The sequence below is a fragment of the Mus caroli genome, unplaced genomic scaffold, assembly GCF_978045245.1.
Source record: "Mus caroli unplaced genomic scaffold, Mus_caroli_1 scaffold_19, whole genome shotgun sequence".
Lineage (NCBI taxonomy): Eukaryota > Metazoa > Chordata > Mammalia > Rodentia > Muridae > Mus > Mus caroli.
Window position 1 is genome coordinate 7,499,828 of NW_028227274.1, and position 27,519 is coordinate 7,527,346.

The 27,519-nt window shown below is 39.4% G+C and overlaps 1 protein-coding gene across 2 annotated transcripts in view; it reads left to right on the forward strand.

Annotated features, from left to right (window-relative positions):
- Greb1l (GREB1 like retinoic acid receptor coactivator) overlaps positions 1-27,519 on the forward strand; it is a 237,796-nt gene that overhangs the window by 147,697 nt on the left and 62,580 nt on the right. The window contains exons 6-8 of one of the 2 annotated variants that reach the window (XM_085833393.1): positions 3,969-4,145; positions 6,434-6,556; positions 25,573-25,701. In XM_085833393.1, coding sequence (XP_085689519.1) covers positions 3,969-4,145; positions 6,434-6,556; positions 25,573-25,701 — 429 coding nt within the window. The remainder of the gene's footprint in view (positions 1-3,968; positions 4,146-6,433; positions 6,557-25,572; positions 25,702-27,519) is intronic. The other variant, XM_021150817.3, reaches the window with a different exon arrangement.

The window sequence follows — 27,519 nt, forward strand, 5'->3', positions numbered from 1 at the left end:
ACCGGGCAGTCTCACACTCCTGCTGCTCCAGCTGGGAGCTGCTCCAACCTCTTTCTTCCTCCCTTGTCATGATGAGCTGCATCCCTTGAGCCTTAAGCAAGAATAAACACTTCCTCCCTTATGCTGCTTCTGTCCTCAGTCTATCACAGTGACAAGAAAGCTAACAGATGCTTCTCATCTTACATTTAATATCAGTTTACCTAAAATAACTAGAAAGGGTAGGGTATTTTCCTAAGTAGTGATTGATGTGGGAAGGAGGGCAAGCCCATTGTGGGTGTTGCTATCCCTGAGCTGGTGGCCCTAAGTTCTATAAAAAAACAGGCTGAGCAAGCCATGCTGAGCAAGCCAGTAAGCAGCACCCCTCCATGACCTCTGCATTAACTCCTGCCTCCAGGTTCCTGCCCTGTTTGAGTTCTTGCTGTGATAGACTATGATGTGGAAACAAGCTAAATAAACTCTTTCCTCTCCAACTTGCTTTGGGTCACAGTGTTTCATTGCAGCAATAGCAACCCCTACCTAAGACAGACAAGATCTTACCATGCAGCCTTGGATGGCCTGGAAAGCTATATAGACCAGGGTGGCCTCAAATTCATCAAGAGTCACCTGCCTTCACCTCCATAGTGCTGGGACTGAAGGCATGTGCCACCACACCTAGCTTGTTTTTTATTTATTCTGTATTACACAGACAAGTAGATATATGAGCTTTGCTCTTTGTTTGTTGCTGTTTATCTAGAGGTTTGACTTCTCAGAATGCCTTCTATTTAAATGGAATCATGTCTTTAAAGTGCAAATATCAGAAGAGGACAAAAAATTAATCTACTGTATTGATTGTGAGATGATTTTTGTTTTAGTTTGATGAAGCCACCTGAATTACACAAGATCAGAAAACCTTGAAACTCTTGAATCAGAAACTATCCCATAACATGCTATAGAGGTCCCTTCCCTTCCTCAACACCCCACCTCTTTTTTTTTCTTTCTTGACAAGATCTTACGGTGTGGCCCTGTGACTTGGAACTTACTATGTAGACAACAAGAGTTCCACCTGCTTCTGCCCCACAAGGGCTAGAATTATATGAGAGCTTCTTAAATTGTAGTCCAGAGCCATCTATTGGCTAATATATATTGATCATTTTCACATTTCAAAGATGTCAAAAAATACATACTGGGCACTATTGCACATGTCTATAACCCCAACACCAGACAGTAAAGCAGAAGAATCAAGAGTTCAAGGTCACCCTGAGCTAATGAGACCTAGATTAGATCCTCAGTACTCAGCAATAAAATGTATTCACTATTCTTTAAATGAAAGTAAGCATATAGTTTAATAGAGAAATCTAATGGTAAAGCTTCCTTATTGTAGTAAATTAACAAAGAAGGTCCAATCATTCATTTGATCATTTCTTTATTCAGCTGCACTTATTCAAAATGTACAGTGTAATAAAAACTAAGCTAAGCTATGACCTGGAGGCACAAAAACTATAAGGGACAGTCGCATTCATTTACTTAAGACTCATTGGTGATGTAGAACAATTTGGGAAACATTTAGCATTTTGAAAGTATTATAGTCTCTTCTATCAGAGCAGATGAGGTGAAGCTCTGACTAAAAACCCTAAAAAAAGGTCTCATAATCCATCAAGGATTCTTCATAAGCAGGGGATCCTCATACACAGAAAGCATTGTCATTGTCAGATTATGTGTCCGTTGGTTGGATGGATAGACAGAAGGATAGGTAGATGGATGGATGGATGATGGATAGATAGACAGATGGACAGGCAGATGGATGGATGATTGTATGAATGGGTGAATGGGTAGATGCATGAATGGTTGGATGGATGGGTGAATGGGCAGATGGATGGATTAATAGATTGATGGCAGATGGGTGGGTAGATGGATGGATGAGTGACTATAGATACTTGGTTAATTACACAGTCAATGATTTTTTATTTATTGTTATTGGCCTATATCTTAAACAAATTGAGAAATGAACAAATATTCTCTAATATAATCCTTTTCTGAATATATTCTAAGTCATTTATAAGTTTATTTTAATGTTCATTACTTGATAAAATGACAACAATAAACTATTAATTAAGTTATTAATTAAGCAGAGGTTGTAATTATCTCTTATTCACCACTCCCCTCTAAGGAGTTACTAGGTGTTCAGTAAATAATTGTTATAGAAATAACTTGGGTGGCCCATTTATAAATGTTTTGAATTATTGGTATCCTCCAGTAGAGGTATTGTGAAATGTTCTTTTTATCCTTGTGGCCTTTCTTTTCTTTCTTTATCCTTGTTAATATGTACCAAGTTGGCTTAGGGGTTTGAAAGCCATGTCAGTTTGCCTGTGGTCATGCTTTCAGTTATTGTAGACAGGTGCATGGCCTTTATACAGGATGTAAGGCTCCCTGTTTCCCCCTTTGTCCCGTTAATCAGTATGACTGCACGTATGTCTGTTCTCATCAGATCTGAGTAAAGGAACTCACTGTCTTCCTGGTCTTCCCTTCTTTTGTGTGTTAAAGGGGCTAATGGCTGACTTTGCATAAAGTAATGAATTGTTTCTTATTCTCCCAGCCTTCTCCATCTCCTCTTTCTTTCCACACCTGTTCCAGCCAGGCCATTGAGTCTTATTTTGTTCAATTAGTCCAAGGGATTGTTCAAACTTTCCATATAAAAGAATAAGAAGCTCAGGTGAGTCGAGAGAGGGTGAATGAAGACGAAATGGAAAGTTCACAGAACCTATGTCTAGCTCTTATAGGAACAGAAGTGTCTGGAATAGCTCATCATCACACAGCCCAGCGTCATCCGTGCTGCCCCTCCTGGCTGCCTGGTCACAGCTCTCAACTTACTCTCTCCAAAACCAGAATTTATGTGTACTTGAGATGAGCCACATATAGATTCCAATTTTACAAACCTTCACAAGTCTAGGGTCCAGTGCTATCTAGATAAAATTCTAGAAGAGAGATTCTAAGTGTCTCATAGTAGGTCAAATACTTATCAACCGCTCATAGTCCCTAGGTCTGGGGATAAGCTGCTGTGGTAAACTAGGCAGGGAACAAAGAGAAAGACTCACAGACTCCTTAAACAAGAGCTTTGTTAGAATAATGAGCTGCAAGGGTTTAATGATTACATTGTTTTTAAGTAATGAAAAATAAAACCGTGATATTTGAAATTCAGGGTTTTATTATTGTTTATTCATATACAAAGTGACAGGTTTCATAAAGATGCTTTTATTGGGGCATGTTATATTCTTTGCCATTCAGCTAATTATTCTCTCCTCAGCAGGACTTAAGAAAAGAGGAGCATGCAGCATGGAAGCATGAGGGGCTTTATGACAAAAATCCTTTGTCTTCCTTTTCCTTCCTTCCTTCCCTCCCCCACCCAACTCCTTCCTCCCTGTCCCCCTCCCTCCATACTTCCCTCCTCCCTCTTTCCTCTCTCTCAGTGCTGGGGCTCTAGCTCAGGGCCTTATTCATCTAGACAGGTGCTCTGTCACTGAACACCTCAGCCCCCACTCAACGTTCCTGTCCTTATGTTCCCTCTAACTTTTGTCACCTGATCCTTCCAAATCTGTGTTTTTAGCCATTGTCCTGTTAGAGTGATGCTGCACTTATTCCCTGTCTTTTACTGTTATAAAAACGACTCTGAAGTTGTTACAACTTGACTGTGAGTTTCATGTTAGAGCAGCATTGGAGCAACCTTAAATTTCTCGAGTGTTTGAACAGAGAGTGCCAGCTGACAAGCATTTGCAATCTTATCTGAAGAATTTAAAATGAAAGGAGAAAGTTGGGGGTGGGGGAAGACTCCACTGAAAACCTACCACTGCTTTCTTTTCCTCCCTTCTGAAGTATTTCCTAAAAGTTGGGATATTGTTGGAGCAATAGACTATGAATATTTTTGTACTTTTCATATCTACAAGTAGTGTATCAGCTTACAAGGCCACTAGTAACATTAGCTTTCCCCATTTCAGGGTTTTCTGGAAATTGTATCGGTTGTGGAGAAAGAGGATTTCGATATTTCACAGAATTTTCCAACCACATTAACTTGAAGCTCACCACCCAGCCGAAGAAGCAGAAGCACTTAAAGTACTACCTAGTCAGAACCTCCCAGGGCGTGTTATCAAAGGGACCTCTCATCTGCTGGAAAGGTAATCAAATTCCAGGAGGGGGAGGGGAGGGGGAATCTGTGTGGGTGACAAGTGACCCTTACAGGGTTCAGAGTACAGGTGTGGGGCACATAAATAACTCAAGTTCAAAAGGCTGCTCAAAAAGGCAAAGCCCTTTGGGAGGTTGTTTGACTTGCCCCTTCTTATAATTAAGTGAAGCATCTTGAGTATAGGAGAGGCAGGAAAGTGCAGGTCTCCAGAGAAGGTGTTCAGCTCTGGGGCTGGGAAAGGCACTCCTGGGTGTCTTTCACTTAGAGAGAACATGAGTGTAAAATGTTCTCTTTGCTTTATTTCAGTTTGTTAGTAGTTCTTGACAATCTAGGTTTTTCTATTTTTATTTCACCAAAACATAGCCAAATAGCAGTTCAGTCCTCTCTATGCCTTGGGAACTACATGATTAAGTGGACAGTTTTGTTTCTTTGGAATTAGCAACAATTTAGCTAGCTACTCTGTAGAAAGTCTCATCTTCATGTGCTTGGTAGGCATTGCCAGTTTTAACTACTGTCCTAATGTAATTTCTTTGATGCTGAGAATTTTTTTCTGCATAGAATAATTGTCTTTAGCATTCTTGCCAACACGAGAGTTTTACCTGACTTTGGGATAGCAGAGTAAATCCAAATTACAGTAGCACATTTGTCTCTGAATCCTCCACCATAATTACTCTTGGCTGCATTTGAGGTGACACTTAATATATAATGCCACAGGAAATGGTGCTGCGTGTTCCAAGCCATTGTCATCAGAGCTTAAATCTCAAAAGCACTGAATCTTAAGAATATCATTCATAGCTCCTTATCTTGGAAAAGTCTAAAGAATTTTCCCTCTAGAGTGTTCTTGAATACCGTAAATCGGATTAAAGAGTAAACCAAGGCACATCATCTCTTTCAACTTTTTCCTTTAGCTTTTGTTTTGTTTGAATAAATACACTTGACTTCTTGGTGCTCAAGGAGTTCATGTTCCTAGTGAAGAGTAGCATTTCCATATTGCTCGACTGATGATTGATGTGTGTGTGTGTGTGTGTGTGTGTGTGTGTGTGTGTTACCACAGCACATGTGGAAGCCAGAGGACAACCTGTGGGAATCTGTTGTCTCCCTTTGCTGTGTGGATTCCAGGGCTTGAGCTCCTGTATCAGGCTTGGTGGTAAGCACTTTTACCCTCTGAGCCACCTCACTTGGCCATTTTTAAAAGTGGTCTCATATTTATAGCAGATTTTATTTTGGAACTGAAATTATATACTTATTTATATAAAATTCACATAATATCAATACACATATATGCACAAGATGAAGTTAAACTTTATGCCAAAATATAATCACTGTTTTCAGAAAGCTGCTTTCAGTACTTGCATGTGCCCCATTACCATGGAAACTTTCCTTAGAACCCCTGTAACCCTGTTACAACCATTTACATTTCTATTCCACACACTATTTTGTGAGGCTAGCAATCAATCATATAATTTAGTTGGAACCCGAAGACTGAGAGAGACTCTCACAGTGTTCACTGAGTCAATACACAATACAAGTAGAGTCATATCAGAACCTCAGTACTATTACTTAATGCAAAACTTGTCATTATATTATCAATAGTCATTTTGAATACCATTTACCTATTTCCTTTAATAAGAACTAATAATAATAATTTCCTTCTAATTTGTCCCTGCTATCTATACAGTTTTTAGTTGTCTTATGTTTGAATAATCATTAAGATTGAGTAGAAACATCTGAAAGCAGCCTAAGTTATAAACAAGAAGTTACCTGGTCGGACTGGAGAGATGGCTTAGCAGTTAAAAGCACTGACTGCTCTTTCAGAGGTCCTGAGTTCAATTTCCGACAACCACATGGTGGCTCATCTGTAATGGGATCTGATGCCCTTTTCCGGAGTGTCTGAAGACAGCTACAGTGTACTCATATAAATGTAATAAATAAATCATTTTTTTTCAAAAAAAAAAAAACAGTTACCTGGTATCTAAAAAGCTTAATGTTTTTATAAATTATTGACATTTTACCCTTTATCTTACCCATAAAACTAACAAAACTGTGTTGGTTATCAGCCTTTTTCATGTGGGAGCTAATCTGTGGGCCATAACCTGTGCTTGTTCTCTGCCTTAAGCATAACATCTCACTTAGGAAGACTGTGCGCCAGTCTGATCAGGCTGTAGGAAAGTTGCTACCATTCAAGAAGCAAAAACATGTTTCAGTGGTCTTACGGATTGTGTACCTATTGCCTGCTAAAATAAAAACTAGCTTCTTCATGTCGTTTTTAATCCCCTCTAGAATGTAGAAGCCGACAATCCTCTGCTCTTTGCCACTCCACTAAGCCTATTTCTTCAGTGTCATCAGCTGTGGCACCAGAAAATGGAACAGCTAATGGATACAAAGCAGGCTTCACTGTGACAGGTATGACATAGTTTTATGTTATTGTAAGGACAGATATATATTTAATGAAGCATCTTTAAACTTGCTTAGCTGGCTTGAGTGAGATGTTTTCAAATAAAATACTCTTTGAGTATTATTAGGATGCAATTTGAGCTACTACTAGAATTAGAAGCCTGTGTTGAGATGGGAAGTCTTCGGAGGACCAGGACTTAAGTCTCAGTGATCTTACCACTATTAGACAGAGAATGGAGAAAAGAACTGACAGGCAGAAGAAAATTTAGGTTTAGCATAGGATGGGATGCCAGGGGACTCGGATGTAGAGAGTATACAGAAATCAGACACCACAGCTATGCGGTAGCTCATATTGGGGACACACTCATAAAGAATAGAATCCTAAGGTAGAGCTGTGTTTAATCCCTAAGATGACTCTACTCCATCAGAATTCAGGGAACCCCAGAGAAGAGGAGAGGCAAAGAGCACAAGAGACAGAGGGGATCAAGGACACCAAGGAAACAAGGTTTTTAAAAGGAAAAAAAGAAAATCAGAAACAAACAACAGAACCCTGAGATAACTAGAGAGAATAGCACACTAGCTGGTATAAAACTGGCTCCTGCGTAGACTGAGTACCAGAGTGGATGAATCCAGGATCTAGTTTTTAATGCTACAGGACAGAGCTCTGTTACAAATATCTAGATAAAAATTGTAGTGCTTGAAACCTCTAGTACATTATCAAATCTGGACACCGGAACAGGTGTCCGATTCAGTGGTGAACTGGCTACAAGGGCAGCTTTCTAAAAACTTATCTATTATATGGCATTAGCTAGGGCCTGAGGTCAGGGTAAGACTTCAGGCAGAACAAAATGGTCCATGCTGAAGGTTGATGGGCTATGGATTATTTGAGAAAATTACTCGGGAGTAACATAGCTGAGTCTTAGGCAATAAGAAAAGTACTATAAGAGAGTATATAAATTATTTTTCAGTTCTCTTGTCTGTATTCTTACCCATCTGATATGTAATTTCATACATGCTAGCCATTGTCTGCTTCACCACAGGTTAAAAATAAAACCAAAAAACACAAAAACTAGGGCGTCTCCATGAGCAATATACCATGATACTTTCAAATTTCATGTGAGCCTCTCATGATCTGGTAAACTATTTACAAGGAGGAAGTATTAGAGTATGTCGACAGTAATACAAGTATAATGAGGCCAATTTCAGTGGGACACACCTTACTGTGTGCCCATTGTCAGCAAAATCTGACTGAACCTGAATAACAATGTTCCTGGTCCGGAGAAAGTTTTAAACTCTCCGGATATTTAGATAGAGCCTATTACCTAAGACAACAAACAGATCTTTTTTTTTTTTTCTAAAATAAATGTAAATCATGTCACTAGCTATTCGGGAAAGAAAAAAAGTTGGTATTTGGCTCTTGGCATTGAAAGACCAGCCTTCATTATATCAGCACCATGCCTGCATAGCTATCCTAGAATATTATTTTAGTGATTTGATGTGGTTTATGGTATGTTATCTTCCCTTAGACCTTGGAGATAATAAAATGAAAATTTAAAACTATAGTGTTAAAAATTAACATTTAATTCATTCTAATAAATGCATATCAAGTGTTCATTACATTCTAAGAACCTTTTCAAATGTTGTGAGGCAGGGTTTCCGTATTTGACTAACAAACCCATGATTTAGAACCACTCATGGAAGGGATTAAAAAACAATAAACCATGCTAGCTTTTCTACAAGGTAGGCTAGATGTATAAATAACAAGTTGTCCCCTGAAAATATTAAAATGTTATGAACACTAATATTAATTAATTAATCATACCAGGAAATATGTTTTGAAAACATTTTTTATTGTTGTTCTGAAAGAAGAAATCAGTCTTTTGCAAATATTTGGGCTTTAGCCAAGGATCCCCTGATGTCCTAAGGAGACATAAGCAAGGAAGAGAAAGAAGGTCACTGACTGACTCACAGTAAACACAAGTGACCGAACCATAGTTCAGTATTCCTGGGTAGAGGGCAAGAGATAACTTGACCCTGAAATTCACGGTTAGCAGATTTAGGTGCAACTCAGATAGTTTCCAACATAAACTGACTGTAATAGGCTGTAAGAATTTCATGTTAGCATTATGGTATCATGATAAACATTAGGTATAAATTGTTTTTCTGATACATTAAGATTCATCTATCTATAGATAATTGGACTGCTGGTAGTCAAGGTTTCTTATCTTGAAATGTGAATACACATTGTGCAGTATTAGAAGCAAGGATTAATTTATTACCCACATGACTCTGTCTCGAATCCAACTCACCAAGCTTTGACTGTTCCAACTTGCACTACTCGCCCCTGCAGACTTTCATACAACCTTTTGTGTCATTGGTTATTTAGATTCTAGTCACCAATCCCAGGGGATTATTTTACCATCAAAGATAGCTGTGTCTTCAGTTACCTACATTATACACATCTGTCTCCCACATATACACACTGTATTTAATCAGGACAAAAATTCAAGAACAGATAAGGAAACATTTTCTAACCCAAAGTCTTAAAATTTCTAAGTTTCTTTTTTTTTTAATTAGGTATTTTCTATATATATACATTCAAATGCTATCCCGAAAGTTCCCTATACCCTCCCCCCGCCCTGCTTCCCTACCCACCCACTCCCACTTCTTGGCCCTGGCATTCCCCTGTACTGGGGCACATAAAGTTTGCAAGACCAAGAGGCCTCTCTTCCCAGTGATGGCTGACTAGGCCATCTTCTGCTACATATGCAGCTAGAGACACAAGCTCTGGGGGTACTGGTTAGTTCATATTGTTGTTCCACCTATAGGGTTGCAGAACCCTTCAGCTCCTTGGGTGCTTTCTCTAGCTTCTCCATTGGGGGCCCTGTGTTCCATCTTATACATGATTGTGAGCATCCACTTCTGTATTTGCCAGGCACTGGCAAAGCCTCACAAGAGACAGCTATACCAGGGTCCCTTCAGCAAAATCTTGCTGGCTTATGAAATAGTATCTGGGTTTGATGGCTGATTATGGGATGGATCCCCAGGTGGGGTAGTCTCTGGATAGTCTATCCTTTCATCTTAGCTCCAAACTTTGACTCTATAACTCCTTTCATGGGTATTTTTTCCCTATTCTAAGGAGGAATGAAGTATCCACCCGTTGTTCTTCCCTCTTCTTGATTTTCTTGTGTTTTGCAAATTGTATCTTGGGTGTTCTATGTTTCAGGACTCATATCCACTTATCAGTGAGTGCATATCCAATGAATTCTTTTGTGATTGGGTTACCACACTAAGGATGATATCCTCCAGATACATACATTTGTCCAAAAATTTCACAAATTCATTGTTTTTAATAGCTGAGTAGTACTCCATTGTGTAAATGTACCACATTTTCTGTATCCATTGTTCTGTTGAGAGACGGAATCTGGGTTCTTTCCAGCTTCTGGCTATTATAAATAAGGCTGCTATAAACATAGTGGAGCATGTGTTCTTATTACCAGTTGGACCTTCTTCTGGGTATATGACCAGGAGAGGTACTGCTGGATCTTCCAGTAGTATTATGTCCAATGTTCTGAGGAACCTCCAGACTGACTTCCAGAGTGGTTGTACAAGCTTGCAATCCCACCAACAATGGAGGAGTGTTCCTCTTTCTCCACATCCTTGCCAGCATCTGCTATCGCCTGAATTTTTGATCTTAGCCATTCTGACTGCTGTGAGGTGGAATCTCAAGGTTGTTTTGATTTACATTTCCCTGATGATTAAGGATGTTGAACGTTTTTTCAGGTGTTCCTCAGCCATTCGGTATTACTCAGTTGAGAATTCTTTGTTTAGCTCTGTACCCCATTTTTAATGGGGTTATTTGATTTTCTGGAGTCCAGCTTCTTGAGCTCTTTGTATATATTGGATATTAGTCCCCTGTCAGATTTAGGATTGGTAAAAATCCTTTCTCAATCTGTTGGTGGCCTTCTTGTCTTATTGACAGTGTCTTTTGCTTTACAGAAGCTTTGCAGTTTCATGAGGTCCAATTTGTCAATTCTTGATCTTACAGCACCAGCCATTGCTGTTCTGTTTAGGAATTTTTCCCCCTGTGTCCATATCTTTGAGGCTTTTTCCCACTTTCTCCTCTATTAATTTCGGCGTCTCTGGTTTTATGTGGAGGTCTTTGATCCACTTAGACTTGAGCTTTGTACAAAGAGATAAGAATGGATCAATTCGCATTCTTCTACAAGATAACCGCCAGTTGTGCTAGCACCATTTGTTGAAAATGCTGTCTTTTTTCCACTGGATGATTTTAGCTCCCTTGTCAAAGATCAAGTAACCAGAGGTGTGTGGATTCATTTTTGAGTCTTCAATTTTATTCCATTGATCTACCTGTCTGTCACTGTACCAGTACCATAAGGTTTTTTTTTTTTTTTTTTTTTTTTTTTTTTTTTTTTATCACAATTGCTCTGTAGTACAGCTTAATGTCAGGAATGGTGATTCCACCAGAGGTTCTTTTATTGTTGAGAATAGTTTTTGCTATCATAGGTTTTTTATTATTCCAGATGAATTTGCAAATTGCCCTTTCTATCTCAGTGAAAAATTCAGTTGGAATTTTTATGGGAATTGCGTTGAATCTGTAGATTGCTTTTGGCAGGATAGCCATTTTTACTATATTAATCCTGCCATTAATGGGAGATCTTTCCATCTTCTGAGATCTTCTTCAATTTCTTTCTTCAGAGACTTGAAGTTCTTATCATACAGATCTTTCACTTCCTTAGTTAGAGTCACACCAAGGTATTTTATATTATTTGTGACTATTATGAAGGGTGTTGTTTCCCTAATTTCTTTTTTTTTTAAATTTTTTATTAGGTATTTTCCTCATTTACATTTCCAATACTATCCCAAAAGTCCCCCATATCCCCCCACTCCCCTACCCACCTACTCCCCCTTTTTGGCCCTGGAGTTCCCCTGTACTGGGGCATATAAAGTTTGCAAGTCCAATGGGCCTCTCTTTCCAGTGATGGCCGACTAGGCCATCTTTTGATACATATGCAGCTAGAGACAAGTGTTTCCCTAATTTCTTTCTCAGCTTGTTTATCCTTTGTGTTGAGAAACGCCATTGATTTGATTGAGTTAATTTTATATCCAGCTACTGCACTGCTGTTTATCAGGTTTAGGAGTTCTCTGGTGGAACTTTTGGGGTCACTTATATATACTACCAGATCATCTGCAAATAGTGATATTTTGACTTCTTCCTTTCCAATTTGTATCCCTTTGATCTCCTTTTGTTATCGAATTGCTCTGGCTAGGACTTCAAGTACTATATTGAATAGGTAGGGAAAAAGTGGGCAGCCTTGTCTAGACCCTGATTTTAGTGGGATTGCTTCCAGCTTCTCTCCATTTAGTTTGATGTTGGCTACTGGTTTGCTGTATATTGCTTTTATTATGTTTAGGTATGGGCCTTGAATTCCTGATCTTTCCATGACTTTTATCATGAAGGGGTGTTGGATTTTGTCAAATGTTTTCTCAGCATCTAATGAGATGATCATGTGGTTTTGGTCTTTGAGTTTGTTTATATAGTGGATTACGTTGATGGATTTCTGTATATTAAACCATCCCTGCATCCCTGGGATGAAGCCTACTTGGTCATGATGGATGATCGTTTTGATGTGTTCTTGGATTCGGTTTGCCAGGATTTTATTGAGTATTTTTGCATCAATATTCATAAGGGAAATTGGTCTGACGTTCTCTTTCTTTGTTGGATCTTTGTGTGGTTTGTGTATCAGAGTAATTGTGCCTTCATAGATTGAATTTGGTAGAGTACCTTCCATTTCTATTTTGTGGAATAGTTTGAGAAGGGTTGGAATTAGATCTTCTTTGAAGGTCTGATAGAACTCTGCACTAAACCCATCTGGTCCTGGGCTTTTTTTTGGTTGGGAGACTATTGATGACTGCTTCTATTTCTTTAGGGGAAATGGGACTGTTTAGACCGTTAACTTGATCCTGATTTAACTTTGGTACCTGGTATCTGTCTAGGAAGTTGTCCATTTTATCCAGGTTTTCCAGTTTTGTTGATTATTGCCTTTTGTAGTAGGATCTGATGATGTTATGTCTCCTTTTTCATTTTAATTTTGTTAATTAGGATACTGTCCCTGTGCCCTCTAGTTAGACTGGCTAAGGATTTATCTATCTTGTTGATTTTCTCAAAGAACCAGCTCCTGGTTTGATTGATTCTTTGAATAGTTCTTTTTGTTTCCACTTGGTTGATTTCAGCCCTGGGTTTGATTATTTCCTGCCTTCTACTCCTCTTAAGTGAATTTGCTTCCTTTCGTTCTAGAGCTTCTAGGTGTGCTGTCAGGCTGCTAGTGTACGCTCTCTCTAGTTTCTTTTTGGAGGCACTCAGAGCTCTGAGTTTTCCTCTTAGGACTGTCTTCATTGTGTGCCATATGTTTGGGTATGTTGTGGCTTCATTTTCATTAAACTCTAAAAAGTCTTTCATTTCTTTCTTTATTTCTTCCTTGACCAAGAAATCATTGAGTAGAGTGTTGTTTAGTTTCCATGTGAATGTTGGCTTTCTATTTTTTATGTTGTTATTGAAGATCAGTCTTAGTCCATGGTGATCAGATAGGATGCATGCGATAATTTCAATATTTTTGTATCTGTGGAGGCCTGTTTTGTGACCAATTATATGGTCAATTTTGGAGTAGGTACCATGTGGTGCTGGGAAGAAGGTATATCCTTTTGTTTTAGGATAAAATGTTCTGTAGAAATCTATTAAATCCATTTGTTTCATAAGTTCTGTTAGTGTCCATGTGTCTCTGTTTAGTTTCTGATTCCAGGATCTGTCCATTGGTGAGAGTGGAGTGTTGAAGTCTCCCACTCTTATTGTGTGAGGTGCAATGTGTGCTTTGAGTTTTACTAAAGTTTCTTTAATGAATGTGGCTGCCCTTGTATTTGGAGCATAGATATTCAGAATTGAGAGTTCATCTGGTAGATTTTACCTTTGATAGATGAGTATGAAGTACACCTCCTCATCATTTTTGATAACTTTGGGTTGCAAGTCAATTTTATTCGATATTAGAATGGCTACTCCAGCTTCTTTCTTCGGACCATTTGCTTGGAAAATTGTTTTCCAGCCTTTCACTCTGAAGTAGTGTCTGTCTTTTTCCCTGAGGTGGGTTTCTTGTAAGCAACAAAATGTTGGGTCCTGTTTATATTAGCCAGTCTATTAGTCTATGTCTTTTTATTGGGGAATTGAGTCCATTGATGTTAATAGAAATTAAAGAAAAGTAATTGTTGCTTCCTGTTATTTTTGTTGTTACAGTTGGAATTCTGTTCTTGGGGCTGTCTTCTTTTAAGTTTGTTGAAGGATTACTTTCTTGCTTTTTCTAGGGTGTAGTTTCTGTCCTTGTGTTGGTGTTTTCCCTTTATTATCCATTGAAGGGCTGGATTCATGGAAAGATATTGTGTGAATTTGGTTTTATTATGGAATACTTTGGTTTCTCCATCTATGGTAATTGAGAGTTTTGCTGGGTATGGTAGCGTGGGCTGGCATTTGTGTTCTCTTAGTGTCTGCATGACATCTGTTCGGGATCTTCTGGCTTTCATAGTCTCTGGTGAGAAGTTTGGTGTAATTCTAATAGGCCTGCCTTTATATGTTACTTGACCTTTTTCCCTTACTCCTTTTAATATTCTATCTTTATTTAGTGCATTTGTTGTTCTGATTATTATGTGTAGGGAGGAATTTCTTTTCTGGTCCAGTCTATTTGGAGTTCTGTAGGCTTCTTGTATGTTCCTGGGCATCTCTTTCTTTAGGTTTGGGAAGTTTTCTTCTATAATTTTGTTGAAGATATTTTCTGGCCCTTTAAGTTGAAAATCTTCATTCTCATCTACTCCTATTATCTGTAGGTTTGGTCTCCTCATTGTGTCCTGGATTTCCTGGATGTTTTGACTTAGGATCTTTTTACATTTTGCATTTTCTTTTATTGTTGTGCCCATGTTCTCTATGGAACCTTCTGCACCTGAGATTCTCTCTTCCATCTTTTGTATTCTGTTACTGATGCTTGCATCTATGGTTACAGACTTCTTTCCTATGGTTTCTATCTCCAGCGTTGTCTCACTTTGGGTTTTCTTTATTGTTTCTACTTCCATTTTTAGGTCTTGGATGGTTTGTTCGGTTCCATCATCTGTTTGGTTATTTTTTCCTGTAATTCTTTAAGGACTTCTACCTCTTTAGCAGTGTTCTCCCATATTTCTTTAAGTTAGTTATTAAAGCCCTTCTTGATGTCCTCTACCAGCATCATGAGATATGATTTTAAATCTGAGTCTTGCTTTTCAAGTGTGTTGGGGTTCCCAGGACTGGGCGAGGTGGGAGTGCTGTGTTCTGATGATGTTGAGTGGTCTTGGTTTCTGTTAGTAAGATTCTTACGTTTGCCTTTCACCATCTGGAATCTCTGGAGTTAGTTGATATAGTTGTCTCTAGTTGGAGCTTGTTCCTCCTGTGATTCTGTTAGCCTCTGTCAGCAGACCTGGGAGTCTAGCTCTCTCCTGAGTCTCAGTGGTCAGAGTACTCTCTGCAGGCAAGCTCTCCTCTTGCAGGGAAGGTGCACAGAAATCTGGCGTTCAGACCTGCCTCCTGGCTGAAGATGAAGGCCCGAAACAGGGCCTGTCCCAGAAGATATACATTTGCAGTCTGCACGTTCACCTGCACAGACTGGTCTCCGAGGGACACAGGAGCCTGAAACGGGGTCTATCCCTGTGCCGCTTCTGCCTGTCCCAGAAGCTGTGTCGCTTCTGTAGTCCACACTCTCACCTGCACAGACTAGTCTCTGAAGGATCCGGGGCCCAAGATGGCTCCCTCACCTGCTCTGGAAGAGCCCTCCTGGGCGGAAACCTCTCCTCTGGCGGGGAAGGTGCCCAGATGTCTGGAGCCTGAAACTGGGTCTGTCCCAGAAGCTGTGTGGCTTCTGCCTGTCCCAGAAGCTGTGTTGCTTCTGCAGTCCATGAGCTTGCCCTTCGCAGTCCGTGAGCTCACCTGTGCAGACTGGTCTCTGAGAGTCTAAGTTTCTAATAAAAATGTTGTTGTCATAACTCCTTGAAGTTAAGCTGAGTAGCCATTTTGAATTAATTTTGTGTATGTAATATTCTAAGTTATTGTTTTATATGTGGCTTTCCAGTTTCTCCAGACCATTTTATTTGAGATAGAAAAGGTTTATTTTAGTTTATGGTTTTTAAGGCTTGGCCTATGGTTGCTTGACCTCATATGGTTAGACAGAATACCACAGCAGTAGGAATGGGTGGACAAGTCCAAAATCCCTGCTGTGATTCAAGATAATCACTCATGGGCCCCTCTAAAATCAAAATAAATTACATACTTTAAACTTTCAGTGACACAAAGAGAACATCCTATTCCAAAAGGGAAGAACAGGACCATAGAAAGAAGAAATGTGGAGAAAAAAGAAAGAAAGAGAGAGAGAGAGAGAGAGAGAGAGAGAAAGGAAGGAAGGAAGGAAGGAAGGAAGGAAGGAAGGAAGGAAGGAAGGAAGGAAGGAAGAAAGAAAGACTGAGGCACAGTAAGGCAGACACCAAATCCTGCAGCTCCATGCCTGGTGTACAACGCCACCATACAAACACCAGCAGGCTTATACAACCCTGTCCTATGGCCTTGGTGTTTACAAACCATATGGCTTCTCATGGATTGGGTCCACATTGCTTTCAGCTTTCCTTAGCAGATATTCTTTATGTTTATCCTCGAATCTCTATTGCAGCCATGGATTTTTACCCTCATAGTTTTATATAACATTATCTCAGAGGCTTCTGGAAGGGAATCCAAACCTGCTACCCATTGCCTAGACTCAAAGGCTTTTCTCTGGAATCTTAGAAATTACTATGACTCTAGGAACCCTTGTATTCTTAATGCCCCAAAAAACAGGACTATATAGATGACCAAGTTGCCATTAGCTTAAGTGGTCGTTAGCTGGACCCCCTTGAATTATGGTTACAGTGGTTTCTGGGTACCTGGACAAGAAACCCAGAAAAACACTTCCCTGGGAAAGCCTCTGGGAGCAAAGCATGCTAGATGTAGTTTCTTCCCAAATGAGTCTTTCAAATTAATTTATAATTATATACATTGGACCCTGTGATGGTAGGATCTGGCTGATTTCTGAAATACACTTAAAGTACCTTATTGCTGTAGTATTAGATGCTTGGTTTCTCTTTAATGGTTCTAATCTTCTTTTAAAACACATACATATATGCACTCAGACACTCTCCTATGCACATACACTCATCCATACACACATACATATGTTCATGCACATACATACACATTCATATATATATATATACATATACATATATGTATATATATATATACACACATATACACATTCACATACAAACATATATACAACTCTCACAGATATACATACTCATACACTCACATACATTACTTATATGCACATAATTGCACACTCAGACTTATACACTCACACATATACACATACTCACACACATACACACTCTCACACATACATACACACACTCAAATATACACACACATACATGCATACTGACACACATATAAACACATGCACACCTTTCTTGTCTATAACTTTCAGTTTGTTCCTTTTCTCTCCAGACTACATGCTTTTCAAACACTCTTCTCTGCTTTTTGTTCTTAATTATCATTAAGTGTAACTAAAAGACACCAGCAATAACCATGTCACAATCTGGATGCTAATCTGTCTTGAAATTCCCTTACCAAATTAAGCAGTCTATCAATGTTTAAATTGAACTTCTCACAGTTTTGAAACATGGAGAAAATGTAGACAACTCCTTTAGTAATATCCAGTAGAGTCCTTTCAATTTTAAACATTGTCAGGACAGTCTATACTATGCACATTTCAGCACCTGGTCCTCTGAGCTCCCACTATAGCCATACATTCTTAGCCCAAATCTCCAAATGTCTCACTTTGCTTTTCTGTCTATCCCAGTACCTGAAAGATGTATATTAGTCCTGGGATGTTTAACATTTTTCCAAATGAAGATAATGTGTTTATCTACCACTAGGCCTAAGATGAGCTATGTAAGGCCTGCCAAAACCAATAATGGAATGACTTTAACAAAAATTCTGTCAGGAAGGCTATTGTATGACTTAGTGGGATGGCTCAGTTTTGTCTCTATGGGCCATTTCTCCATGAAAAAATACTGTAATTTTGTTATATGATTGATTTGGCATAAAAATGAGTATGTACATCAAAGCACTTTCTTAGTTGGAAAATGTAGCTCAGTTGTAGCTCACTTGCTTTACATGTGTGGGGTCCTGGATTTGATCCCCAGACCCACAATAAAGCAAAGCATTTTCCTCAGTTTTCTTCTTTCTAATTCTAAATAATTGAGACATTCACATGAACCTGGAAAAGTGTCTCATGAGGTCATCCCTGTTACTGCAGTCAGAGACGCTGACTATGAACTGGGATATCCTTCTCTGTGAGCCACTGTAGTAGTAACTTCTTACTCTTGTAGCTTGTGTTTTAAAGAAGTCAGAATAATACCAGACAAGAACGCTTGCCTCAGTATCAGCCAAGCATGACATAGATGTATAACGAAGGCAGGTGGACTTACACAGGAATAGATACACTGGAGTAGAGGAAAAAATCCAAAACCAGATTCAAATCACACATGTGCATTTCAAACTTAACAGGAACAACTTGCTGAGCAGTGGAACCTTTCTGTAAATGGTACCCAGAAATTCGACATCTTATATAGGAGTGAAACTGATTCCCTCTTTTATTCTTCATATTAAAAAAATCCCAGGTAGCTAGAAGATATAAATGTAAAAAATATATGGGGCTTTTAGAAGATATTTAAAATATGATTGAAGATCCAGGAAGAATGTCTCAAAAGTAGAAACACAAAATGTTGATTGTAAAAGAAAAGACTCACATTTCACTATATTAAAATCATAACTTTGTGTTATTAAAGAGAACCAGAATTTTAAAAATCCCATAAATTAGGAAGCAATAAGAATATATAAAATATGTAAAATTAATAGAGAGTTAGTTTCAAAGAAAATGGCACCTTTGAACTAATAAGAAAAAGACAAATCAATGTGAAGATATGAGAAATTATGTTAGTAGGCACCTCATAAAACAAGAAATATGAATAGTTAACATGGAAACATAATTATCCACAGTAGTAATAAGGAATACTACATTAAAAACAGAAGACGCTGCAGGACATGGTGGCACACACCTTTAATCCTGGCATTCAGAAAGTAGGGGCAGGTAGATATCTTAAGTTCAAAGCCAGCCTGTTCTACAGAATGAGTTCCAGAACAGCCACGGCTACACATAGGAACCTATCTGGAAAAGAAAAAAGAAAAGAAAGGGAAAGAAAAGAAGGCAAAAAACAAAGAGAAGGGGGGAATAGGTAAAGCTTTTATATATCTATCAAATTCACAATAATTTCAAATATGCCAATACAATAGTAAAATGTTGGCCAAATTTCAAAAACCAGAAAAAGCACTCTTGGTAAAGAGATAATTATGTGACTGGAGAGATGGCTTAGAAGCTAAGAGTTTTTGCTAATCTTGCAGAGAATCCAGATTCAATTCCTAGTAGCATGGAGAGACAGGTGGCTAACAACCACCCTTCACTCAGGTTCCAGGGAATCTGATGGCCCTGTCAGACTTCTGTAGGTCCCATGTGTACGTGGTGCACATACAGGCAAGCTGGCACACACAAGGAAAACTTTTAAATATTTAAAATATCTAACATAAAGAATGTTAGTCACTGTACCACATTGCCAGTGATTTTTGAATAGAGTAGAAAGTATGGGCATTCTATGATCTAGCTATTCCCTAAAGAAACTCTTGTAAGAGTCATCTACATGACTCTTCTTCACAAGTGCTCCTCACAATTGATTAAGCTAGCATTCAAGTGTTCATCAGCAATATAATGGGAAGAAATTTATATAACAATAGAAAGCAGGGGGAGAAGAATTACAAAGAGGCACCAGGAAACGTGAGGATAAAGATTCAAATAGCTCTTCCCTCCCTCTACTCCTCCCAGTACCTCTCCACTTCCCCTCCCATCTGGATCCTCTTATTGACTTATGACTCTTATTAGAAAAGAACATGTCCCTAAGAGGCAATAACAAAATAAAATATAATAAACTGAAACAAAAGACATCAAATCAAAGTTGAACAAGGCAAACCAACAGAAGGAAAAGAGGGAGAGAAACAGAGGAATCAGAAACCCATTTGTTCACACACTCAAGAATCCCATAAAATACTACGCTGAATCCCTCTTCTGGCCTCCTCCAGCACCACCATACATGGGATGCACAAACACACATGCAGATATATACACATAAAATACAAATAAACAAATCGTTTAAAAAATTAAAATCAGCCGGGAGTGGTGGCACATGCCTTTAATCCCAGCACTGCCAGCAGAGGCAGGCTGATTTCTGAGTTTGAGGCCAGCCTGGTCTACAAAGTGAATTCCAGGACAGCCAGGGCTATACAGAGAAACCCTGTTTCGAAAAACAAAACAAAACAAAAACAAAAACAAATTAAAATCACTTCAGTGTAACCACTACTGAACTAAACTATCACTTTATATATTTAATAAACACTTCAGATACCATTTGTCAACCTACATGTAAGCATTTTTATCTTTATTTATTAAAATCAATTTATTCTGCTATTTTGAAATGTCTAACATCTTTAAGAATACCTGGCTAGTTGTATGTCAACTTGACACAAACTACAGTCATCAGATAGGAAGGAGCCTCAGTTGAGAAAATGCCTCTATAAGATTGGGTTGTAGGCTAACCTGTAAGGCATTTTCTTAATTAGTGATCAACGATGAAGGGCCCTCCCATTGTGGGTGTGGCCATCCCTGGGATGGTGGTCCTGGTTTCTATAGGAAAGCTGTCCAAGCACACAGTGAGGAACAAGCCAGTAAGTGGCAGACCTCCATGGCCTCTGCATCAGCTCCTGTGTTCCTGCAGTTTGAGTTCCTGTCTGACTCCCTTTGATAATGAACTGTGAGGTTGAAGTAGAAGCTGAATAAACCCTTTCCTCCCCAAGTTGCTTTAGGTCTTTGGTCATGGTGTTTCATTACAGCAATAGAAACCCTAGCTAATATCTCTCTGTGTGTGTTTGCATACATGTGCACATCTATGAGATGTTCATATATGAACAGTAAGTTTCTCACCTACCTTCTATATGCCTGTCTACAAGCAATAGTCACTATAATTAGTTTTTTATGTGCCTGGTATGGCTTGAACATGATGAACTGAAACCATGAACCAAAATTAAGTTACTTCCATCAGATACTTGTTCACACTGATACAAAAGAATCAAGACATCTTTATGTCTATTCAATCAAGGACAAGTACCAATTCTCCTTGATGCACCTGCTCGCTCCAGAAGCAGCAGATTGTACACTGCCTGCATGTCTAACTTTCATATTGCTACATCTGAGAGGTCTTTCCAGGTAGAAAGCATCCTCACTTATTTTTAGTGCAATGAATTGCCATCTTCTCAGATGTACCATAATTATCTGATCCAGCACTGGAGGGTGTATATATTGCTTCCAAATAATTCAGCAATGAGTAATGTCAACATATATCCTGAGTTTTTTGTTTGTTTGCTTTGTCTGTTTGGTTGGCTGGTTTGGTTCTTTGAGACAGGGTTTCTCTGTGTAGCCCTGGTTATCCTGAAACTCCCTCTATAGACCAGGCTCACCTCAAACTCAGAGATCCACCTGCCTCTGCCTCAAGAGTGCTGGGATTAAAGGTATGTGCCATCACTGCCAGGCTCACATACCACTTATTATTTGTGTATCAATGTCCAGAAGTTGCTGAGCTAATATGTACTCATTCGTAATCTCGACAGATCCAGTCTCCAGGGAGGTTGAGCCAGTGTAACGTGGCAGTTCATTTTTGCACAGATGCTAACAGAATTTATCATGGAAACATTTGGGTTTTTTCATTCCAACATGGAACAATGATATCTGAGTGTGGTTTTCACTTACATCTTATTGTTGACGTTGAATCTCTTAAGATATTTAACTTTTCTATGAACTCTGGGGTTTTTTTGTTTGGTTGGTTGGTTTGGTTTTGGTTGGTTTGTTTTTTTGCCTTTTTCTCTTTTAAATTGTTGACATGATTTGAGTCCCAATAGAATTAGGACCTAAGATAAGAACTTCAGTATTGGGTTTTATTTGGGAAGTGGTCCCAAGAAGCAAGAGTAAGCCAGTGTAAGTGTTTTCTATGTGATTATTCTAGCCCTAAAAGGTCTGCATCAATCAGATTCACTAAGAAGCATACCGAAGACCTTCCAGAATTACCTTCTAAAGATGGGAGGCTGGGGGGTTCATTTCATGGCTTTTGTCTATGAGGCAGTTCAGGAATTGAGAGCTGCCTCTGAAGCATTATATTCCCTCACATTTCTGGACTGGTTTATAATGTTCAGGGGTCCCGATGGTCTTGAAGAAGATCCAGAGACAAAAAGCTGGAAAAGCCAGATGTGAACTTGTAGGAGACGTTCTTCAAGAAAGTGAGTTCACAGGGCACTCTCTGCTGGAACTCCTACTGACATTAAAAGTGGCCAGTGAGATGCAGGGCACCAGCAGTAGCCTGTTCTGTCTTTCTGGTTTTGTTGATCATGTGTAGTGAATTATCTGTGCTATCACATGTGTTCCTCTGTTTTACTTACATCATGTTTTTCTTTTTAAAGATTTGTTTATATTATGGAAGTGCTTGCACCATTTTAAAGAATGATTTATTGACATAATTCTTTTTTTAAAAAAAGATTTTGTTTATTTTATGTGAGAACACTGTTGCTCTCTTCAGACACACCAGAAGAGGGCATCAGATCACATTACAGATGGTTGTGAGCCACCATGTGGTTGCTGGGAATTGAACTCAGGACCTCTGGAAGAGCAGTCAGTGCTCTTAACTGCTGGGCCATCTCTCCAGCCCTGACATGTAATTCTTACATCATACAATTCATTAAAAGTTTGCAAGTTGGTGGATGTGGTGAGCTATTGGTACATGAACTCACATAAAGCTCAGCCTTGTTTGGAACTCTTGTTCTTCCTGCCTACGTGCACCACCATGTTCAATAGAGTCTCTCTTCACCCTGAGGAGAAACCTCGTGCTCCCTGCTTAATCCTCTACTCATCTGAGAGCAGTTCTAAGTCTGCCTTCTGTTTCTGCTGACTCTGTACTCTGAACATTTTATTGACATTTACCAACTGGGTTCTTCCATTTGACTCATTTGTAGCATGTTCTGGTGATCTATCTCCTTTCACTGATGAGTAATATTCTATTCTCTAAACAAACTGTAATTTGTTTATCCAATTATCAGCTAGTGGGTATTTCTGTTAACATTTGGAGACTTATTGGACTATCTGGGGCTCACTGGAGGACTATGGGCAGCATGTTCAATTCTCAATCAACAACCAATCAACCAATAAAACGAAGATAATTCTGATAACATTTGTAGGTAGTTCCTATGTACAGACATTTGTTTCTCTCTCTCTCTCTCTCTCTCTCTCTCTCTCTCTCTCTCTCTCTCTCTCTCTCTCTCTCTCTCACACACACACACACACACACACACACAGAGCTTCCTGCCTCTCCCTCCAGAGCATTGAGACTAAAGGAGTTCACACCCAGTTCGTTCACTCCTTTGATTATGTCCTTTGAACACAAGCTTTGTTTCTGTTTTCATGAATTCCAACTCATTTATCTTTTGTCTTCTGATGAAACCCATCTCATTCATCTTTTTTTTTCTTTTACTGCTTATGTTCTTGACTCATACCTAAGAAATACTTGCATAATGCCAAGATTATGAGCATCATTTCTGCATTTTCTGAGAGGGATATCGTTTGGCTATTGCATTTAATGCTTGGGCAGTAGTGTCATCTTACTGTTACTAAGTCTCCTGACCCAGGAGCACATGATATATTTTCATTTACTTAGTTTTTTTTAACATTTCACAATATAACTTTTTACCTCTTCTGTGCAACTTATTTGTAGTTATAATTTTAGTACTTTTATAAACATATAATTTAATATTGAATGGGCTTATTAAATATAATCAATAAACTTAGATATTACATGTTTTATAACAATGCACTGTACCTTATGTGTATGTCAAAAAGTTCAGCTTTTTGCGTGAGTCCTGGGGATCTGAACCCAGGCCGTTGTGTTTCTCACTGACCACTTTATCTACTGAGCCTTGTCACTTGCTTCCACACCCTTTTAAAACATCATATTTTCATTGCTTCTTGGAGGATTTAGTGTATGCACACAATGCATTTTAATCATATTCACCCCCAACTCCGCCTCTCCCCTCCCCTTGGGTACACTCCCTACCCTGCTGGTTCCTCCAACTTCGTGTCCTTTTTTTGCTTAATGAGCCACTGAGTCCTCTTTGCTCTGCTCATGTACTCATGGGTTTCAAGCCATCCCCTGTAGTATGGAGACCATAGTTCCTCAGCTGGAGGTGGGAGTGCATGAGCCCCTCTCCATCCATGCTGGAATCCAGGTCTGTGTGGCTGGAGCTGCTTTGAGTTCATGACTGTGTCATCTCTAGAAGACACTACTTCACCCCACCTCTCCCAAACTCTTGTTCCTATAATCTTTCCATCCTTGCTCCCTTGATATTCCCTGAGTCTTGGAGAGAGGCATGGGAAATGGCTGATCCATTTATGACTGACACATTTGTGACTCCACAGTCACTCATTTTCTTCACTTTAAGCAGTTGTGAGTTTCTGTGTGAACTACTGTCCACTCCACAAAGAAGGTTCTCCCGTGATGCCTGAGAACTGCACTGAGCTGTGGGTAGGGAGACCCAAGTGGAGAGGCCATTCTGATTCTATGTCTATTGAGCAAAACAATATTACTAGGTTCCCGAGTAGGACTAATGAGCTCCACAGCCAGGGACCTCTGTCAGGTTTACAGCACCAGGCATTGTTTCTTCCTGTGGAGCAGGCCTTAAATCCACTTAGAAAGTGGTTGGTTATCCCCATAAGACTCAAGTTGTTCCAGGACAGCCAGGGCTACACAGAGAAACCCTGTCTTGAAAAACAAAAACAAAAACAAACAAACAAAAAGACTCAAGTTGTTACTGCATCTGTGACATCTCATTGTGCTACTCAACATTGTAACTTTCAGAGTTCACAGCTGCATGTGATTCTTCATGAGTTTTCTCCCATAGCAACCTGCTTAGCATCTTCTGATTCTCTGAAAGCTAGGCTACAGGGAAACCCACTCCTGTTTTTTGTTTTTTGGGTTTTTTTTTGAGTTCCCATCTATTCCAGGTTGACCTTGAACTTGTGTGTCATCCTCACACATGCTTGGATTACAGACAGAGCAGCAGAGCACTTGTCAATCCAGTGCTGGGAGTGAGACAAGGGACCCCTGTGGCTCAGTAGCTAGCCGGGTTTGCTAGATCAATGAGCCCCAGGTTCAGGAAAACCCTGTCTCAAAAACCAAAGTGCCGAGCAATTGAAAAAAATGCTTGACATGACCTCTGTCTTCCATATACACACACATGTACACATACACATACATCTGCACATATGTATTCATAGACACATATATGTACACAAGTTCAATCACATACACACACATAAGAAACTTATTTGTATATTGATAGATATGTTTCATTAAAATGTGCTTTTGAAGGAACTGTGGACATAGTTTGGATATGGATGTAGATATGCCAATGACATATGTCTGAGTTTGACTACCTACCATGACCTAAAGTACAAAAGTTACACGGATCAAGGAAACTAATATATTTGAAGTACTTATAGTGGCACCTAACATACTAAATCCTAGTGCATGTATTTTAAATAAAAATTAATTAAACCTGCAAGCATAGGGATTCTTCCTAAAGCCTCTGGTCCAGGGAAGAACTAAATCCTCTTTCCTGTTTTTCTCAGCTCACCCATGCCAAATTAACTTTTCTCCTGCATATAGAAATGCTCACTAATTTAAACAACCTCTCTCATTTTAAGATTCGCCGGCTCTCAGTCCAGCTAATTCTGCAATCAATTTAAGTGGAGCTCAGGACCTGACCCGGAATAAGAATGTTGTGAAACCACTGCCTTTATCTTTGCAGGTTGTAGGAAAGCCTTTTGTTGCAGGTGATGTCTCCCTCCCCTCCCTCCTTTCTTTTTTCATAAATACCAAAAGACTTGTGTGAAATTTCATTGACAAATATTTGAAAAACAGATGCTCACGTTACTTGAAGCTGCCAGTTGAAGACAGCCACGGAGCTGCCTAAAATAACGCAGAGCTAGACAAAGCTCTGCCTCACTATGTTCCAACCAGAGGAGTCAACGTGACACAGAGACGACAGCCAGAGTTTGATTCTGCTCAGCAAGCATTCCTTATGTCTCTGCTGCGACTAGCCACTGAGGCTATAAAACAAATCGTATCTCAAACCCAGTAAGCTGATAGTGTGCTGTAGCCAGCATTTCAGGAATAATTGTGGGTGGATCCTTAGAGGAGAATAGTCTTAAAATGAGGAGGGAGTGGGGCTGGAGAGATGGCTCAGTGGTTAAGAGCATCGGCTGCTCCTCCAAAGGTCCTGAGTTCAAATCCCAGCAGCCACATGGTGGCTCACAACCACCTGTAATGGGATCTGATGCTCTCTTCTGGTATGTCTGAAGAGAGCAATGGTTTACTCATATAAATAAATAAATAAATAAATAAATAAATAAATAAATAAATAAGGTGAGTGGTTGGTAGATGAGAAAAGAGCCGCAGGAAGGCAGGCTGAGGAGCATGGAGTTTACCTTACACTTACAGAACAGAGAAATGACCTGTTCTAGGATTCAAACCAAATTATATGGGCAGTAACATGTAAAAGGCAAGAGGTAGAAATGCTGCTGCAAGGTCATCTTGCTAGTTTAAGTGAGAGATGCCGAGGTCCCCAGCCAGAGTGGTAACCAGTTGGGAAAGGGAAGGCAAAATGAGAGCCCTCAGGAAATGAAATCAGATGGGCCTGGCAGGCTAATGTGGGCCTGAGGATGGTGTGTCTCAGCCAACACCCATCTTTCTGAGCTACTGATCCTGTCACCTGAGAGAGGAACTATGGCAGGAGGGACAGATTCTCTAGGAGAAGATTGTGTGGACATATGGAGTCAGGAAAGCTACAACCTGTAGGTAAAACCATCAAGGTTAATATTAGCCATGAAAGGAAAAGACAGGCTGAGAAGGAAGGATGGATCCCTAGAAGAATCCAGTGCTTCAGAAGGATAAATGGTAAGACAGAAGGAGACAGAGCGCTGATCATGTTGCTGTCTTTCCAAAGGTTAGCCATCACAATTTACAAAACCCAGCTTGTTTTCTCTCCAACCCAGGAACTCTTGAAGAATGTGTTTCCTAGTTAGATATGAACAAACTAAAGTCAAGTTTTCATAATGGTGAGGAAAAAAATAATGGATAGATCAGTAAGCATCTTAGTTACTACAGTTATCCAGGTGACTTCATAATGCAAGACTTATGCTAAGCAGTTAAGACTGCATGCTGCTTCTGGCAAAGTATGAGGGTTTGGTTCCTAGCGCCTACCACGAGCAGCTCAAACTGCTTATAACTCCATTACCATGGGACCTGATGGCATCCTCTAGCCTCTGTCCTTATCACATGAATGTGCACGAAACCTACACATAAACACACATGCATACACATGATTTTTTATTTTTATTTGTTTATTTATTTTTATTATTTTTTTTTTATTTTTTTTGGTTTTTTGAGACAGGGTTTTTCTGTGTGTAGCCCTGGGTGTCCTAGAACTCACCTTGTAGACCAGGCTGGCCTCGAACTCAGCCTCCCGAGTGCTGGGTTAAAGGCGTGCACCACCATGCCCGGCACATGCACATGATTAAAAGTAAAAATGAAGCTTTATTTGCTTGCTTATTTATTTATTTATTTATTTACTTGTTTGTTTGTTGTTTTTA